Genomic DNA, 19148 nt, shown 5'->3' with positions numbered 1-19148 from the left:
AACCAGAGAACTCATCCTGGACTTCCGATGGAACAAGGCTGCTCCGTCACCCCTGTATATTAATGGCGAATGTGTGGAGCAAGCAAAGACTTTCAAATTCTTAGGAGACTACATCTCTGCTGATCTCACTTGGGGGGCAAACACCACAGCACTCATCAAGAAGGCGCAGTAGAGGCTACATTTCCTGAAAGTACTCAGGAAGGAGCAACTGAACACCAACTTGCTGGTGACATTCTACCAGTCTGGCATTGAGAGCATGCTGACCTATGCTTTATCAGTGTGGCACTCAAGCTGCACAGAAGCCGACCGGAAAACACTGCAAAGAGTGATCAACAGAGCCCAAAAGATCATCAACTGCCCCCTACCCAACCTGTCCGGCCTCTACGAATCTCGGTGCCTTAGTAGGACAGAGAGTATTATAAAAGACAATGCACATCCCGGCTTCCACCACTTCAACCTGCTGCCCTCTGGAAGGCGCTACAGAGCTATAACTGCCAAGACAAACAGACTCAAGGGCACTTTCTTCCCAAGAGCTGTCACCATACTCAACGCGAGTTCTGCATCTAGGACCTAATCAAGACTCATTACTACTACTTATACTTCTTATGTTGTACACTTATTTATGTATTACTAATTTGTGATTATTTATTTATCTATAACTCTTATAAAGCATGACTTATGGATGGATGTGTGTGTGCGTGTGTATGTTAAGATTCTTTCGCTACGTTTGTCCAAACCGTGCATCGTAGTTGACATTTTTAATATGGCCAGAAACGGCTGTCGGATTCTAATAGACGAGTGATTGAATTTCTTCACTTTACTTTTGTGTAAATTCAATCTTTTATTTGGTAGAAAGCAGAGTTGTTGTATGAATCGTTGTTTTTACATGATGTGCTTAAACACACCGCGTGGCTGATTGGTCGTAAGGTAGGAAGCCTTTCGACGTCATTTCCAAATGTCATTATCGGGAGAATTTCCGCCAACGAGTTTCCAGGTGCACCCCGGAACACTTTTTTTCTGTCATGACGGGAAGACTCGGCGAGGCACGATGGTGCTGGCCATGCTGACCCAATTTACTTGTAAGTTAGGACGCCTTTCCACGTCATTTACAAACGTCATTTTTGGAAGAATTTCCACCAGCAAGTTTCCAGGTGCTCCCCGAAAAACATTTTTTCTGTCGTGACGGGAAGACTCGGCGAGGCACGACGGTGCTGGCCGAGCTGACTCAAATTAGTTGTAAGGTAGGACGCCTTTCCACGTCATTTACAAACGTCATTTTCAGAAGAAATTCCGACAGCGAGTTTCCAGTTGCTCCCCAAAACACTTTTTTTTCTGTTGTGACTTTTTTAATCTCATCCTTTATCTGCCCACGTGTAGATTTCTCCTTACACAAATAGATTACGAAAAAACGCTCAATAACAACCTCGCCCCTGCTTGTCATTACTATTTAGCGATTATCTATTTATCATTACTAAATATTGATTTTCTGTGTTTGCTTGTTTGTTGTTGCGTCCATAGAATCAGCAAGGGGTGCAACTAAGCGCTGAACGTCTACAAAAAACCATGGAACTCATCCTGGACTTCAGGTGGAACACGCCCGCTTCACTCTGCTGACCTCACTTGGACTACTTATTTATTCATTTCTTATTTCTTGATTATGTATCTGTCTGTCTGTTGTTATATGTGCACTACATGGTGAAACCTTTAAATCTCATTATACTTGTATACAGTGGTACCTCGACATACGAGCCTCCTGACATACGAGCAATTCGAGATGCGAGACAAATTTCGATATACGAGCAGACAGCGGACGCGAGATGCTGCTCATAAGAACATCATGGGCACTGTGTCTCTCCCCGCAACTCCGTCGTGTAATGTCTCTTTGGTCACAACTCCCTCTTTGTAATGTCTCTGCGAGCACTGGGCGGAGCGTTGCATTTTTTCAGTGTTTTTTTCCCGTTAGTCATTGCGAGGCGATCGCTAATACGAGAGTTATATATGCTACTTATCGTTGGCAAGTGGTCGTGCGGTATCCTATTGTGAGGACATTTGTGTGCATCATTTTGGGAATATTTTGAAGGGAATGCAAAAGCAAACATCTAGGTTGCATGTGAAAGTCAGTGTGGAAAAAGAGCCAACCCGGTTGCAAAAAGAGCCAGCCCGGGAGAAGAAAGGTATCAAAATGTCAAACAAAATTAGAATTAAGTTTAGTGTTAGGTTCGTTTAAACTTATTTTTGAGTGTCTGCATCGTAATCCAAGTTCATTTAAATTTGTTTATAATACGTTACAAGGGCTTTGTTGTGCAAAAAGTATAAAATATAAGTAAGTATAAAGTGCATGGCACTGTTTTGTCACTGCCACGATCAGGAAGAAAACGCAAGCTATCACCTGCTGCTGAGAAAAAATTGGTCAGGAGGGTGAAGATTCAACCGAGAATCACCAAAAAGCATTTCTGCCAAGAATTAGAAGCTGCTGGAACACAGGTGTCAGTGTCCACAGTCAAGCATGTTTTGCATCTCCATGGACTGAGAGGCTGCCGTGCAAGAAGGAAGCCCGTGCTCCAAAAGCAGCACCTCAAGGCTCGACTGAAGTTTGCTGCTGATCACATGGACAAAGATAAAACCTTCTGGAGGAAAGTTCTGTGGTCAGATGAAACAAAAATCTAAAGTGGTAATGGAATGGCTAAATCAGGCTAGAAATAAGGTTTACGAATGGCTTTCCCAAAGTCCTGACTTAAACCTCATTGAGAACTTGTGGACAATGCTCAGTCCATGGAGATGCAAAACATGCTTGACTGTGGGCACTGATACCTGTGTTCCAGCAGCTTCTAATTCTTGGCAGATCTGCTTTTTGGTGATTCTCGGTTGAATCTTCACCCTCCTGACCATTTTTTTCTTAGCAGCAGGTGAAAGCTTGCGTTTTCTTCCTGATCGTGGCAGTGACAAAACAGTGCCATGCACTTTATACTTACAAACAATTGTTTGCACTGTTGCTCTTGGGACCTGCAGCTGCTTTGAAATGGTTCCAAGTGACTTTCCTGACTTGTTCAAGTCAAGGATTCGCTTTTTCAGATCCATGCTGAGCTCCTTTGACTTTCCCATTGTAGCGTTTGTGGGCGTTTGCATCCAATGAGGCCTATTTAAATGGCCTCAGAGAAGTCACCAGCTGTAGTTACTCATATGTTTTTTGGTGATTCTCGGTTGAATCTTCACCCTCCTGACCAATTTTCTCTCAGCAGCAGGTGATAGCTTGCGTTTTCTTTCTGATCATGGCAGTGACAAAACAGTGCCCTACACTTTATACTTACAAACAATTGTTTGCACTGTTGCTCTTCTTCTTCTTCTTTTTCATCTCAGGCGCCTGAGGATTACCCTCAGCAGCGCTAGAGCTGCCACTGGAACGCGGATTAGTTCATCCAGGGAGTTGCCCAGGCCGCGATGGTAGCGTTCGGTCATTAAGGCCGGACAGCGGAGCCATAGGTGTTCAGACGACTCAGTTTCCTCATCGCACAGGCGGCAGCGATCCGAGTCGGATTTCCCCATAAGGTGGAGCCAACGGCAGAGCAGGGGGTGGTGTCCACTGCGGAAACGAATCAGGTCTGTGCGGTCTCCTTTCGGTAGGGCAAGTTCTTCCTCTGTGACTTTTGTAGTGTAGGTCTGCAAAAGGCGGGGTGAGAGAGGGGGAGAGCGATCTTCACGTTGGATGATGGCGTGTCTTGTGGCTGCGTCCGGGGAGGTATGGGTTTGGTCATCTGACGAGCCAAGTTTAGCTAGCGCATCGACCAGGTCGTTACCACATATGTTGCAGTGGCCCGGGATCCACAGTAGCTGTGGCAAAGAAGTATCTGTTCCAATCACTCTATCAGAGAAAAATCTGAGTTGTAGAAATAACTGGAAACTCAAGAGAGCCATGACATTATGTTCTTCACAAGTGTATGTAAACTTTTGACCACAACTGTACATTCTATACGGAGCTTTGGGCCTTACTTAGGGAATGCGACACAAAAAATAAAGTTATCTTGCTTGGAGATTTAAATATTAACTGGCTCGGTAAATCAAATTGGAGACAGTTGAAATCACTGTTAACTAAATTTAACTTTATGAAACTAATCAAAAGTTCTACTAGGCGAATTGCATCTTCTGAAAAATGCACAGATCTGCTCTCTTCCAATAAGTATGAGAGGATCCAAAAGATTTTCAATATGATTAGAGGCCTATCAGACCATAACCTCATCCTATTCTCAAGAAAGCTTCCTAAAAATAGCATGCGGCCAAAAAAACTTATCAGAGCAGATGAGAGTACGAAACGGGGAGATCCGAAATCTGACACAGGCGTTAAAGAATATCAATTGGTATGATTATCTCTACCATAACCATACTAATGACAGCTGCAATATTTGCAGTACAGACGCTCCCCTACTTACGAACATTCAACTTACGAACAACGGTACATACGAACATGTCTGCAAATTGCGTTTAAGTCCAAAAATGTTCGCAAGTCCAATTTTGTATTTCGCGCCTTTTTCGGAGTAGTACTTCTTTCCGCCGCTAATACCGACGCCTGGCGCTGTGAGAGCTCAGCTCACCCAGCATCTACCTTCTTCTTCCTTGCAATGCGGAAGTGCGTGAATGTATCTCCAGTGTGCAAAGAACCTTTTTCATTTGTATCATTAAATATCTCATGCATCCAATATTGAATATGGTTGGTAAAAAGCTAAAGGCTTCTATTGAGGGAGTTGCAAGGAAGAGGCAAGCCATTTCATTTGAAACGAGTGGCAATAATAACGAAGCTTGATGCGTGTGAGAGTGGTGAGCGTTTCACGGGCATTGAATCGTTCGACCGTCAGTACCATTTATAAACATAAAGATCGAGCAGCAGGACCCAAATATTGAACGCTGCACAAAGTTTGCAAATCAATTGAATGATGCCATACAGTGCTACCGCATCATTTATGATGAAAAAAAGAAGAAAACTGTGCAATCGTCATTAGGTCGCTTCTTTTGGCCAGTTTCTAATACATAAATCTCTCTCTCTCTCTCTACAGTACTGTACATATTCTCTCCATTTTATTAAATGGTTTTTTTTCAGTACAAACCAATGCGTGTTACTTATACAAGCCTTAAACATACAAATGCACTTATATAAACCTTCAATATACTTATATCGGCCTTAAACATAAATTATAATACAAAATATAGCACTGAATCAACTTACAAACAAATTCAACTTATGAACAATCGCTCGGAACCAATTGCGTTCGTAAGTAGGGGAGCGTCTGTATCTACATTCACAAGAAAAATTACAAAAACATCTAAAAACAAAGCAGCTCCCATGGTTAAATGAAGACATTCAGGCATTAATGAAAAAACGAGACCATGGTCTCAAAACATCACTTAAAACAAAAAGGACTAATGACAGACAGACAGACATTTACTTCTCTAAGAAACAAAGTAATAAAAGAAATTCGAACTGGAAAATCTGATTTCTTTATAAACATAATACAGTGAATGGGATAGAATCTCTCATAGCTCAGTTAACCACTATTGTAAACAAATCCATAAACAAGAGTCTCTTGCCTGAACCCTGGAGGTGCTCAGTTATCACACCGTTCCTCAAATTAGGGAACCCCGCAATAACCAACAACTACAGCATCCTTCCAGTCGTCTCAAAAGTCTTGGAAAAGATAGTAGCAGAAAAAATTGTGGATCACATTAAAAGCAGTCGATACACCCTTAACAGGCTGCAATTCAGCTTTAAAAAACAGCATTCTACCAAAACGGCGGTTTGCTTCTTTCTAGAAAACAAAATAAAAACTAGATAAAGGCAGGGTAATTGGTGCAGTCTTCATTGATCTCAAAACACACGATCAACCACCAGATACTGCTGACTTAACAGTCTAATTTTAATTTCTAACCAAGCAAGCTAAATTGGATTGAATCATACTTATCTGTAAGATCACAGTGCGTCAGGATACAATATACAAAATCAACTTTGCGGAATAACAGTTGTGGGGTACCGCAGGGGTCAGTGCTAGGCCCACTGCTCTTCAGTCTTTACATAATGATCTGCCAAGCTGTTGTTCTTCAACTGTCACCTGCCAAATGTATGCCGATGATGCCGATATGTCCACACAAAAGACAAAAAACATGCTGTAGAGGCAATGACGAGCGTGAATAACTGGCTTGAAAGATCTCAACTCCACATATCTAAGACTGTCTCATGTACTTCTCAAAACGAGCGACAAATAACAGCGACCCCAACGTTTTTGTCCAAGGAAAAACAATCAATGTAGTCCAAGAATTTGAATACCTAGGAATCACTCTTGACTCAACTAGCCTTTAAATGGCAGATTTAAAAAAATAAAAAAATAAAAATTATATTAAATTCAAATTATCCAATTTTAGGTTAATTAGTAACAATGTAACAACTGAGTCAGAAAATTTATATTTTGAAACAATGATCATATCACACATGACTTACTGCCTGACAAGTTGGTCATCGGCCTGCAAAACAACACTAATACCAATTGAAACTATTCATAAGCAAGCTTTGAAAGTATTGGACAGAAAGCCAAAAACACACCACCACTGTCAGATATTAAAAAACTCAAACGCCTAAACTGGAACAATACTGTTAAATATGCAGATGCTACTTTAATTTAGAAAATCTTCCAACACAAAGCTCCTGCTCCACTGCAAGATTTTTTACAAAAAATTCCAACACATCAACAAGGGCTCCCTTCAAAGTGTGTGCTTTCAGCCAAAGAAACTTCTCTGTCCGTGCCGCACATACCTGGAACTCTATACCAATTAACATATGTGAACTCCCGTCTCCGAACCTTTTCACCAATCATCTTAAAGCCTGGCTGTTAGACGAACAAAATTGCGATCACAAAACTATGCTACGTGTGTGTATGTCTGTCGAATGTGTGTCATCTGTCCTCAACCGTGACCGGACGTTTCGTCGAAAGACATTTGGTCCCCGGACGTTTGGTCCCCGGACGTTTGGTCCCCGGACGTTTGGTCCCCGGACATTTGGTCCCCGGACGTTTCGTAGAACGGACGAGCCGTCGAACGGACGTTTGGTCGCCGGGTTCGCCCCCTCTTATGAGAGCGAGACAGACAGAGAGTTTACTGTTGAAAGCGAGCAACCAGGTAATCTCTCGCTCTCAAAATTCTAATCATGAGAGAGAGTGAGTTTGTAATTGCATTGACAATGTAAGAGCATTAATATATAAATATCGCTCGCTCCCGGCAGATCTATTGGCGTGTGTGGGTGCTCGGATGATTCGCTGAAAGACGTTTCGCCGACGGACGTTTGACAGAGGGACAGGTCGCCGAATGGACGTTCCACCGAACGGTCAATCGGCCGAACGGAGCTTCCGCCGAGCGGAAGTTTCGCCGGCGCGCTCGCCCCGCCCCCGGATCGTGTGTGTACAAGTTTTTCAACCTCGGCCAGCGGGCCATTTACGCCCGTTACAGATAACATTCATTTAGGAATAACAAGGGCATGTACTGCCTGCCCCCGAAATAATAAGGGCATGTACTGCCCCCCGCTGGGCATATTTCTAAATACAAGTACACGGCATATAATGACAGCACTCATGTTAATTTCATCCTAAAACAGCATTTAATGATCAAATACAAATACTGGAGCTCTTTGGACATTAGAACCGAGCCCAGGGAAGTGAATTCCTCGGTAAAATGTCGCGATGATGTCCCGATAAGGCAAAAAACGTCTATATATATACGACCATTCGCCAAACGGCTCAAAATGCGTTTAATGATTAAATACAAATACTAGTATTTGTATATACAATACTAATAAGTATTTGATACTAGTATTTTATTTAAAAGAAGACAAATGAAATTCACATATTCTTCGTGTATACAGACTAGATGTCCGATGCGCGTTGTGAGACAACGGAGCTCGACGTCGTCGCTTGTCGGCCATTTTAAGAACAGAGCCATTAGCCAAACGGCTCAAAATGCTCTCAAATTCGGTCATATCCAGCCGAAAACAGCTTTTAATGATTAAATACAAATACTAGTATTTGTATATACAATACTAGTATCTGTATTTAATCATTAAACGCATTTTGAGCCGTTTGGCGAATGGTCGTATACAGACGTTTTTTCGGATACGCTCGGGGAAAAAACCCCGCCGATGTATGTGGTGCTCACACTTAGAAAAAAATATGGTGGCGGGGCATGTCACCCCTGTCCGCCCACAGAGCACTGTGCTCGGTGAAAAACCCCCTCCAATGTGTGTGGGGCTAAAATTTGAAAAAATTCTGGAGCTCCAGAAATTCAGCGGGGGGGTCGTCCAACCCAGTCTGCTCAGGGAGGACTATTCTCGGATAGGCTCGGGGGAACCCCCGCCGATTTTTAAAGTGCTCAAACTCGGGAAATATATGGAGCTCGATAATGAAACTCAGCATGTGTCATTAAAATCCGCCCACGAAGCACTGTTCCCGGGGAGAAACCCCTCCGATGACCGTAGGGATATGATTTACCTACTCGGCAGGCCGGATTAAAAATCCTAACGGGCCTTATATGGCCCGCGGGCCGAGGTTGCAAAACTTGTACATACACAATCCGGGGGCGGGGCGAGCGCGTCGGCGAAACTTCCGCTCGGCTGTTCGGTGGAACGTCCATTCGGCGACCTGTCCCTCGGTCAAACGTCCGTCGGCGAAACTTCTTTCAGCGAATCATCCGGCCACGCGTGTGTACATGCTATTCAGCGCCGGATTTGCTCGCTCGCTCCCGTTTACTGTTGAAAGCGATTAACCAGGTGATCTCTCGCTCTCAAAATTATAATCATGAGAGAGAGAGTTTGTAATTGCATTGACAATGTAAGAGAATTAATATCTAAATATCTATTGGCGTGTGTACATGCTATTCAGCGCCGGATTCGCACACTCGCCCCGCCCCCGGATTTGCTTGTATTTGCGTGTGTGTACAGTTTTTCAAACTACGGCCCGTTAGGCTTTTTAATCCGGCCCGCCGACGTTATCCGAATTATAGCACTCGGTGGGGGTGTGATTGTGAGCGTGAGTGGTTGTGTCTGTCATGGTGCCCTACGATTGGCTGGCAACCAATTCAGGGTGTACCCCACCTGCTGCCCGTGGTTGGCTGAGATGGGCCCCACCACCCACCATGAGCCCTGTGCGGATAAGCATTGTAGAAGATGAGTGAATAAAAAATAATTTCAGATGCATGATAAATGGCAACATTTCAAACAATCTATTATAAAGATTTCCACATTGCATTCTTCAGTTTGAGTTTGATTTATTTAATGGGGACAGCACATATTAATGAACATATTTATAATCATGTTAATGAACACATGTAAATATGTAAGATTGTGGGGCTAATTTCCAACTTTCGTCTATTGTGTAGGTTGAAGACGGTACTTGGACGTTTCGTCGAAAGACGTTTGGTCCCCGGACTTTGGTCCATCCGGACGTTTGGTCCATCCGGACGTTTGGTCCATCCGGACGTTTGGTCCATCCGGACGTTTGGTCCATCCGGACGTTTTGTAGAACGGACGGGCCGTCGACCGGACGTTTGGTCGCCGGGTTCGCTCCCTCTTATGAGAGGGAGAGAGACAGAGAGTTTACTGTTGAAAGCGAGCAACCAGGTAATCTCTCGCTCTCAAAATTATAATCATGAGAGAGAAAGAGTGAGTTTGTAATTGCATTAACAATGTAAGAGCATTAATATATAAATATCGCTCGCACCTGGCAGATCTATGTGTGTACATGCTATTCAGCGCCGGATTCGCTCGCTCGCTCCGGCAGAGCAGAGAGTTTACTGTTGAAAGCGATCAACCAGGTAATCTCTCGCTCTCAAAATTATAATCATGAGAGAGAGAGTGAGTTTGTAATTGCATTGACAATGTAGGAGCATTAATATCTAAATATCTATTGGCGTGTGTGTACATGCTATTCAGCGCCGGATTCGCACGCTCGCCCCGCCCCTGGATTCGCTCGTATTGGCGTGTGTACAGTTTTTCAAACTATGGCCCGCGGGCCATATACGGCCCGTTAGGCTTTTTAATCCAGCCCGCCGACGTTGTCCAAATTATAGTAAAAATCAATGACCTCATTAATTTCCATTTGCCTTGCAATACCACTCATCACTCTCAATTTAAAGACTGCTTTCTTTCGTTGAATAATATGTTCTTAATGTTGAAAGTAAATTTGAAAATAAATTTTCACCTTCAATTGTGTCTTTTTTCTTATATTTCAATCCCCAGGTTTGATAAATTACATTGCGTGTCCAAATGCTGTCAAATTTTAGTACCCATTACCATTTTAGTACCCATTACCATTTTTTTTAAACCTTGGAAAATGGTGGCGCGCACGGGTGCAGCGGCTCTTTGCTCTCCAGATTGGTGTTTTCTTTTCTCAATCCTATCGCTATTTACCAACATCTGCGAGGCAAACTTTTCCTACAGTCGCCAGGACTTAATTGCTATCGGAAGGAGATGCGATATATCCGATTTCACAACAAACTACCAACGGACCTACGATATCCCCGAGGACATCTCGAGACCTCCGGGATCTCCGTGGATAGTCAGCCCACTCAAAGTACGTCGAAGGAGGCGAAGGCAGCGAAGAGAGAGGAAGCAAAAGCGCGGATGTCGGGCGGGCCTTGCTGCTAAGCTAAGTCAACAACCACACCGAGCACCGCTTCCTAGTATCTTTTTGACCAACGCCAGATCCATCACCCACAAAATGGATGAGTTGGAACTTCGAATTGCTACCAAAAGCTTTGTTAGGAACTGTAACATTATTCTCGTCACGGAAACGTGGCTACACCCGCAAATCCCTGATGCTGCGGTATCGCTAGCTAGCCGAACGCTTTTTCGGAAAGATCGTTCAAAGGAACTAACAGGCAAAAGCAGAGGAGGAGGACTTTGCCTGTTCATACATAATGAATGGTGTGGTGACAGTAGGATCATTGACACTCACTGTTCCCCGGATTTAGAGCTATCGGCAGTACGATGTAGGGCCTACTATCTACCGAGAGAGCTAACGGTTGTCATAGTAACAGCGATCTAAATACCTCCAAATGCTAACGTCAACACGGCACTAAACCTCCTGCTAACGGCTGTAAACAAACAACAGCTTGACCACCCCGATGGAGTCTTTATTGTTGCTGGTGACTTCAACAAAGCGTGTTTAAAGATTGTTCTACCTAAGTTTATCCAATACGTAAAATGTCACACGAGGGGAGATAAACTCTTGACCATATTTATTCTAACATCAAACATGCTTACAAAGCCACTTCCCTCCCTCACCTAGCTGGATCAGATCACCTCTGTCGATCCCTCACCCCAGCATACACTCCACTCTGGAGGCTAACAAGGCCACAAATAAAGACAATAAAAACTTGGCCCGAGGACGCCCTTTCTCAGCTGCAGGACTGTTTTTCCCGCACCAACTGGGAACTTTTCGAACACGACAACCTCCAGGACTATACGGACGCTGTACTTTCCCATATCAAAAACTGCATGGACAACGTCACTATAGATAAACAAATACAGGTTTTTCCTAACCAAAAACCCTGGATGACCAAGGAGACACAGGCACTCATCAAATGCCCTAACACCGGTTTCAGATCAGGGGACAAGATGAAATATAGAGCTGCCAGAGCTGAGCTGAAAAGAGGCATTAAAAAGGGCAAGGCAGAATATACTAAGAAAATTGAGGAGCACTTCACAGAAAATAACCCAAAGAAGATGTGGCAGGGAATACGACATATTACCAACTACAATAACAATAATATGTCTGTTAACGCAGATGCCTCACTAGCGGAGGAACCGAACCGTTTCTTTGCCCGCTTTGAGACTGACAAATCAGACCCAGTCTCAACACCCCCACCACTACCCTGCAGCAATACACTGAAGTTCCAGGAACAGGAAGTGAGACTGGAAATGCGGTCTGTGAATACCAGGAAGGCTGCTGGCCCTGACGGAGTACCTGGGAAGGTGCTCAAAGCCTGTGCTGACCAGCTGGTTGGAGTCTTCACAAAAATCTTCAATTGTTCCATGCAAACAATCCATCATTCCATCCTGCCTGAAATCTGCCACCATTATCCCTGTCCCCAAAAAGCCAACCATTGACAGCATGAATGATTATAGGCCTGTTGCACTCACGCCTGTGATCATGAAGTGCTTTGAAAAGTTGATAGCCCGTCATATCAGGAATACAATCTCTCCCTCAGTTGACCCTCACCAGTTTGCTTATAGAGCTAACAGGTCCACTGAGGATGCTATCAACTTTGCTCTACATACAGCATTGAGCCACCTGGAACACCATGGGAATTACGTGAGGATGCTTTTCATTGACTATAGCTCAGCCTTCAACACCATGAAACCGGACATTCTGACTGACAAACTCTCCCACCTTGGACTATCCTCCTCCATCTGCTGTTGGATAAAGAACTTCCTAACCAACCGCCCACAAACTGTTAGACTTGCTTCCCACCTTTCTTCCTCCATTACACTGAGCACTGGCTTCCCTCAAGGCTGTGTACTGAGTCCTCTTCTGCACTCCCTGTACACTTATGACTGTACACCAACCCACCAGTCTAACTCCATCATCAAATTTGCTGATGACACCACTGTGGTCGGACTCATCTCAGGAGGGGATGAGGCGGCCTATAGAGACGAGGTCAACAAACTGTCTTCGTGGTGCTCGGTGAACAACTTCACACTGACCAACACGAAAACTAAAGAAATAATCCTGGACATCCGCAAACAGAGCACAGATCTGGCCCCACTCCTCATAAATGGAGTTCGTGTAGACAGGGTCCAGTCCTTTAAATTCCTGGGGGTCCACGTCACGGACAAGCTCTCCTGGTCTACAAACACCACGGCAGTAGTGAAGAAGGCCCATTTGCTGAGGGTACTCAGCAGGAACAACTTGGACATAAGCTTCTGGTAACTTTCTATAGAGCCACTGTGGAGAGCATCCTGGCATACTGCATCACAGTGTGGTACGCTGGAAGCACGGCAGCAGACAAAAAGGCCATGCAGAGAGTGATTAACACTGCCCAGAAGATCGTCGGCTGCGCTCTGCCCTCACTGGAAGATATTGCCAGCCCTCGTTACCTCAGCAGAGCCGGGAACATTGTTGGGGACCCGTACCACCATGGTCACAACCTGTTCCAGCTGCTGCCCTCTGGCAGGTGCTACCGGTCTCACAAAGCACGGACAAAAAGGCTTAAGGACAGCTTCTTTCCCACAGCCATCAGGACTCTGAATTTGCAGTAGCATGACACACAATCCGCTCTGTGTAACAACTTCGGGGTGAGGAAACATGAAGGACGTTGGGCGGTGATCTGCCTCCTGCTGGCTGACTGAAGGTAAGTAAGAAGACAGTGGGAGGTAAGTGATCCATTTTATTCTTTGTTGGCATCGGTGAGGCAAACCTTTTCGCAGTCGCCGTGATTTTGGTTGCGCTCGGCAGGTGATGCGATGTATCCATCACGGCAGAGTGCCAGCGAGTCTGAAACTATCACTTGGTTGGGCTTTTGACTGGGAAAAGTGCACTTTGTGGAGAAGCACTACCAATTTTGTCATACGCAGCTGGGTATGATGACAATTAGGCTTTTCTCTAGTCAATGATGATGACAAGCCTATGTCTGATTTTATTTTTTATTTTTATTCTGGCCCGCAAGTCAAAAGGTTTGCCCACCCCTGGTATAGACAAACTTGCCTCTTTTATACGATTATTGTCCCAAATTAAACACATTATCAATAAGCTGCCATTGACGGCGGTGGAAGTCAATGGCAGCCGGACGTCCATCGCCGTCAATGGCAGCCGGACGTCCACCGCCGTTAATGGCAGCTTATTGATAATGTGTTTAATTTGGGACAATAATAGTATAAAATAGGCAAGTTTGTCTATACTAGAGGTGGGCAAACTTTTTGAATGGCAGCTTATTGATAATGTGTTTAATTTGGGACAATAAAAGTATAAAAGAGGCAAGTTTGTCTACCACCAGGGGTGGGCAAACTTTTTGACTTGCGGGCCAGAATGGTAATGGATACTAAAATTTGACAGCATTTGGACACGCAATGTAATTTATCAAACCTGGGGATTGAAATATAAGAAAAAAGACACAATTGAAGGTGAAAATTTATTTTCAAATTTACTTTCAACATTAAGAACATATTATTATTCAACGAAAGAAAGCAGTCTTTAAATTGAGAGTGATGAGCGGTATTGCAGGGCAAAGGGAAATGAATGAGGTCATTGATTTCTACCATAATTTGGACAACATCGGCGGGCTGGATTAAAAAGCCTAACGGGCCGTATATGGCCCGCGGGCCGTAGTTTGAAAAACTGTACATACACGCCAATACGAGCGAATCCGGGGGCGGGGCGAGCGTGCGAATCCGGCGCTGAATAGCATGTACACACACGCCAATAGATATTTAGATATTAATGCTCTTACATTGTCAATGCAATTACAAACTCACTCTCTCTCTCATGATTATAATTTTGAGAGCGAGAGATTACCTGGTTGATCGCTTTCAACAGTAAACTCTCTGCTCTGCCGGGAGCGAGCGAACGAATCCAGCGCTGAATAGCATGTATACACAGATCTGCCGGGAGCGAGCGATATTTATATATTAATGCTCTTACATTGTTAATGGAATTACAAACTCACTCTTTCTCTCTCATGATTATAATTTTGAGAGCGAGAGATTACCTGGTTGCTCGCTCTCTGTCTCTCTCCCTCTCATAAGAGGGAGCGAACCCGGCGACCAAACGTCCGGTCGACGGCCCGTCCGTTCTACAAAACGTCCGGGGACCAAACGGCTTTCGACGAAACGTCCGAGTACCGTCTTCAGCCTAAACAATAGACGAAAGTTGGAAATTAGCCCTACAATCTTACATATTTACATGTTCATTAACATGATTATAAATATGTTCATTAATATGTGCTGTCCCCCATTAAATAAATCAAACTCAAACTGAAGAATGCAATGTGGAAAATCTTCATACAGTGGTACCTCGTCATACGACCGCTCGTCACACAATATTCTTGTCTTACGACGGAAATTTCGATCGAATAATTCGCCCGTCATGCGATCAAAATTTTGTGATGCGACCAAGCCTTTTTTGCATATCTTTCGTGTATAACAATATCTACGAGCACTGAACGATTAATTCAGACGAGTTTCTCCTAAGCATCGACCAGGAAACGCACAACGCGCATGCGCGGGCAAAAAGAGGGCTTTCTGGGTAATGAAGTATACTCGTGCACACAACGCCGATAGGCAATGGCACTCTTTCTCAGAATGAAACTTCATTACCCACAATCAATACGTGGGTTAGCTGAGCTGTTGCATTTCCTGTTATTTTTATTATCTAATACGAGGAGTATTATATTACTTCTCGTTCGCTGCTCCTAAGAACATCAGCGGCACTGGCTCGCAATTCCCTCTTTGTAATATTTCTGGTCGCAACTCTCTCTCATAGGCGCCGTTGAAAGCGGCTGCGCCAGAGCCATTTCAACGAGGGAGTTGCGAGCCAGTCTTTATGAGCAGCGGAGCGATCGCTAAAATGTACTACAAGACTATTTCTCGTTGGCAAGTGGTCGTGGGTTATCCTATTGTGAGGATTTTTGTGTGAATCATTTTCGGAATATTTTGAAGGGAATACGTAGTACAACAGCAAACAGCCCATCGATAGCGAACGTGAGGGTGGAGGCATGGCAAACCGCCAACCCGGAAAATGAAGGTAACAAAAGATTACAACAAAATTAGAATTCAGTTTTGTGCAAAGTTACATTAAACGTATGTTTGAGTGTCTGGATATATTAATCCAAGTTAATTTAAATGTGTTTGTTCCGTTTACGAGTGCGTTGTCGTGGAAAAAAAACGTACCCCACCCCCCCATGCCCCCAAACGTCTCCCGTCGGCGAAATCTGCCCAATTTTAGTTAGATTAAACACATTTTATTACTATTAAACCACTAGTTATGTGTTACTTTGTTAATAGATGGCGAATTAGAAGAAATAAAACATTTTTTCAAATCCAATATCCTGTTATTGGTGTTTTTTCAGTGGGTTGGAACGAATTAATTTGTTTCCCATTCATTTCAATGGGAAACGTCCGCTCGAGTTACGAGAATCTCGTCATACGATCTCAGTTCTGGAACGGATTAAGATCGTATGTCGAGGTACCACTGTAATAGATTGTTTGAAATGTTGCCATTTATCAGGCATCTGAAATTATTTTTTATTAACTCATCTTCCATAATGCTTATCCGCACAGGGCTTATGGTGGGTAGTGGGGCCCATCCCAGCCAACCACGGGCAGCAGGCAGGGTACACCCCGAATTGGTTGCCAGCCAATCGTAGGGCACCACGACAGACACAACCACTCACGCTCACAATCACACCCCCACCGAGTGGGAATCGAACCCAGGCTGCTTGCACCAATGTCAGGCGGAAGAACCACTGCACTATCGGGAAGCCAAAACGTTTTTTTGATCACATAAATACTGACCTTACTGTAGGGAAAAGTCATCCATACTTTAAGAGAGGGCTTAAGTCCAATTACCAGAATCTGTTAATACCATAAGAAAAAAATCATGATGAAACTTGGTTTATGTTAGAAGAAAAGGAAACCAGGTGGATATGAGTACCTTTGTGAGGGAAGCCAAAGCCAACAGAGAATAGTGCGTTATTGGGTGGTCAATGAAATCTGGGGCTGCACGTAATGGTTCAATACAGCACACTTCCCCCTTAGAACCGCTGAAGAGACACCTTGAATAACAGGAACGCATGCCCATTACTCTCCTGAAAGCACAGGAATAAATGTTAAAGAAGCCAGTCGTGATTCATGGACCGAAATAGCAAAACTCAGGACTCGAAATCCTTCATCAATGTGTGAGACGATAATGTTATGACACACCTTCAAATCAAATAAAAAATAATATTTGCATCCAGTGGCGGGCCGTGCATTTCACACCTGGGCCTTCAGTAGTGCTACTTGTGAATCAATCCAACCCTCAGTAAGTACTTTATGTCTATAAAACCTCTACTGCAGCTACAGCTGCGACACATAAAAAGAATCAATAAAAACCTAAAAAATGTAAATATTATTTCGGGAAATAGACACATTTTACTCAACAAAAATTATTTTTATTTATACACAAAATCCATCCTCCTTTCTTTCCTCAAGAAGATTTCAATTACTCGTACAGATTACACGTGCATTTCAGGTCCAGGAAGTTCTTTTGTATCGCCATCAGAGCTAATGCTGGAAGTCGAGTCTGTCCTGTTGTATTTCTGGCATAAGTTTTGATTCTATTTAGGGCTGAAAATGTCCGTTCGACAGAAGCAGTGGACACAGGGATGGTCACTGCCAAACAGCCGCCCCATGCTCTCACTCAGATTTTTCTGCTGAAAAAAGTCAAGGAGATCAGTGGGAGATTTTCCTGTAAAATCATCCGTGGCATACATTACAATCAGTTATGTTCTTAGCCGACTGATGCAGATCGAAAAGTGTACCGTGGCTCTGCGTTAAGATGGAGAAGGCTGCATGTGGGAAAGTTTTCTGGTATTCCCAAAACTTCTGCGGGTCGAGGATGGAGAGAAACATCAGTCTTTCGTGTTCTTGAAATCTGGTCCGCGTCTGGCAAGTAATATTGTCCAGAATCCTGTCGTGGAGTTGGTGGTAGTGCGCGCGAGAATCATGCGCTTGACCTCTTTGTGCGCTTGACCTCTTCGTACGCTTGACCTCTTCGTGCGCTTGACCTCTTTGTGCGCTTGAAGCACCCGCACTGCATTCAGTGGCCTCGTAGATTTCCTCATATCGGCTCCTCTCGCGCTCAATTGTGTCACAAAACTCCTTTACTCTTGCAGGACAAAACTGTACATCCAGTTTGTTGCTCTTTAGTATTGAAAAAAGCACGTCTGAATGCTCAAAAATGCCATTGAATGTGTGAAGCAAAAAGAACTACGTATGATTGTTTTGTCATTTTGTCCTAAGGCTTTATTATCCTAGGTTTCAAAATAATACAAATTATGTGCTACAAAGTTTAACTCTTTGAAGCAGAAATCTTTTTTGCAGGTCAAATCCATTAAGAATCATTGGCGGCCAATATTTCAAAGATTTTATATATATATATATATATATATATATATATATATATATATATATATATATATACATACCATATTTTCACGACTATAAGGCGCACATAAAAGTCTTAAATTGTCTCCAAAATAGACAGGGCGCCTTATAATCCAGTGCGCTTTATATATGGACCAATACTAAAATTGTTATCACAATAAAATAAAATGAATCAGTTGATAGGGTACACCGACTCTACTATTCTCCCGTAGACAAAGTACTGCACAGTGACTGCTGGGATATGTAGTAGTTCTTTTGTCAATAAACCCAATGGATTGTGGCCTGTATACATCGACATCAATACAGCTTGACGAAGCATGGAAAGCACCGTTGGAAAAGTTACGCTAGCTACCAGCTAGCTACTATTTGCGAATGGATTGTGGCCTGTATACATCGACATCAACACAGCATGGCGAAGCATTGAAAGCACCGTTGGAAAAGTTACGCTAGCTACCAGCTAGCTACTATTTGCGAATGGATTGTGGCCGCCTGGACGAACGTATAAAACTCAGCGTTTTCGATGACTAATTTGGACACTTGTTCAATTCGGACACAGAAAATTAGGACTTTGAAGGATTTGTGGGTGATGACGTAAGTTGTAAAATGGCTAAATAAAGTACAACCGAACTCAGTTTTGCTTCCGTTGCCTTTTTAAAAACGTGTTTTTAGCGTGTGGGTGTAGCGTGCAAGAACTATATATCCCAGCAGTCACTGCGCACTGGAAACCTGGGGCTGCTTACGGTAGCCAGCGCTATTGCGGTTAGATATTCATATATAATATATAATATATGTGCGTCTAAAAAAACGGTGCGTCCTTTGTGTGTTTAAAATACAGAAATAGCACTTGTTACTGACACTGCGGCAAAAAATACGATGCGCAATATAGTCGTGAAAATACGGTATATATTCCCCAATGCTAAATTTTTGAACTGGATGCTCATACACAAATATGATTGATACCAATTTGATTATTACATAACTT

General features: G+C 43.5%; 1 protein-coding gene across 14 annotated transcripts in view; it reads right to left on the bottom strand.

Moving 5' to 3' along the window:
* Positions 1–19148, bottom strand: part of vps8 (VPS8 subunit of CORVET complex) — a 192203-nt gene that overhangs the window by 118344 nt on the left and 54711 nt on the right. For all 14 annotated transcript variants that reach the window (XM_077613355.1, XM_077613349.1, XM_077613362.1 and 11 more), the window contains 2 exons: positions 16674–16827; positions 16535–16594 (listed from right to left, as the gene is read on the bottom strand). In XM_077613355.1, the coding sequence (XP_077469481.1) occupies positions 16535–16594; positions 16674–16827 (214 nt within the window). The remainder of the gene's footprint in view (positions 1–16534; positions 16595–16673; positions 16828–19148) is intronic.

This window comes from Stigmatopora argus, chromosome 11 (assembly GCF_051989625.1).
Source record: "Stigmatopora argus isolate UIUO_Sarg chromosome 11, RoL_Sarg_1.0, whole genome shotgun sequence".
Lineage (NCBI taxonomy): Eukaryota > Metazoa > Chordata > Actinopteri > Syngnathiformes > Syngnathidae > Stigmatopora > Stigmatopora argus.
Note: the sequence above shows the minus strand (reverse complement) of the source record. Positions and strands in the feature narration are given on the sequence as shown.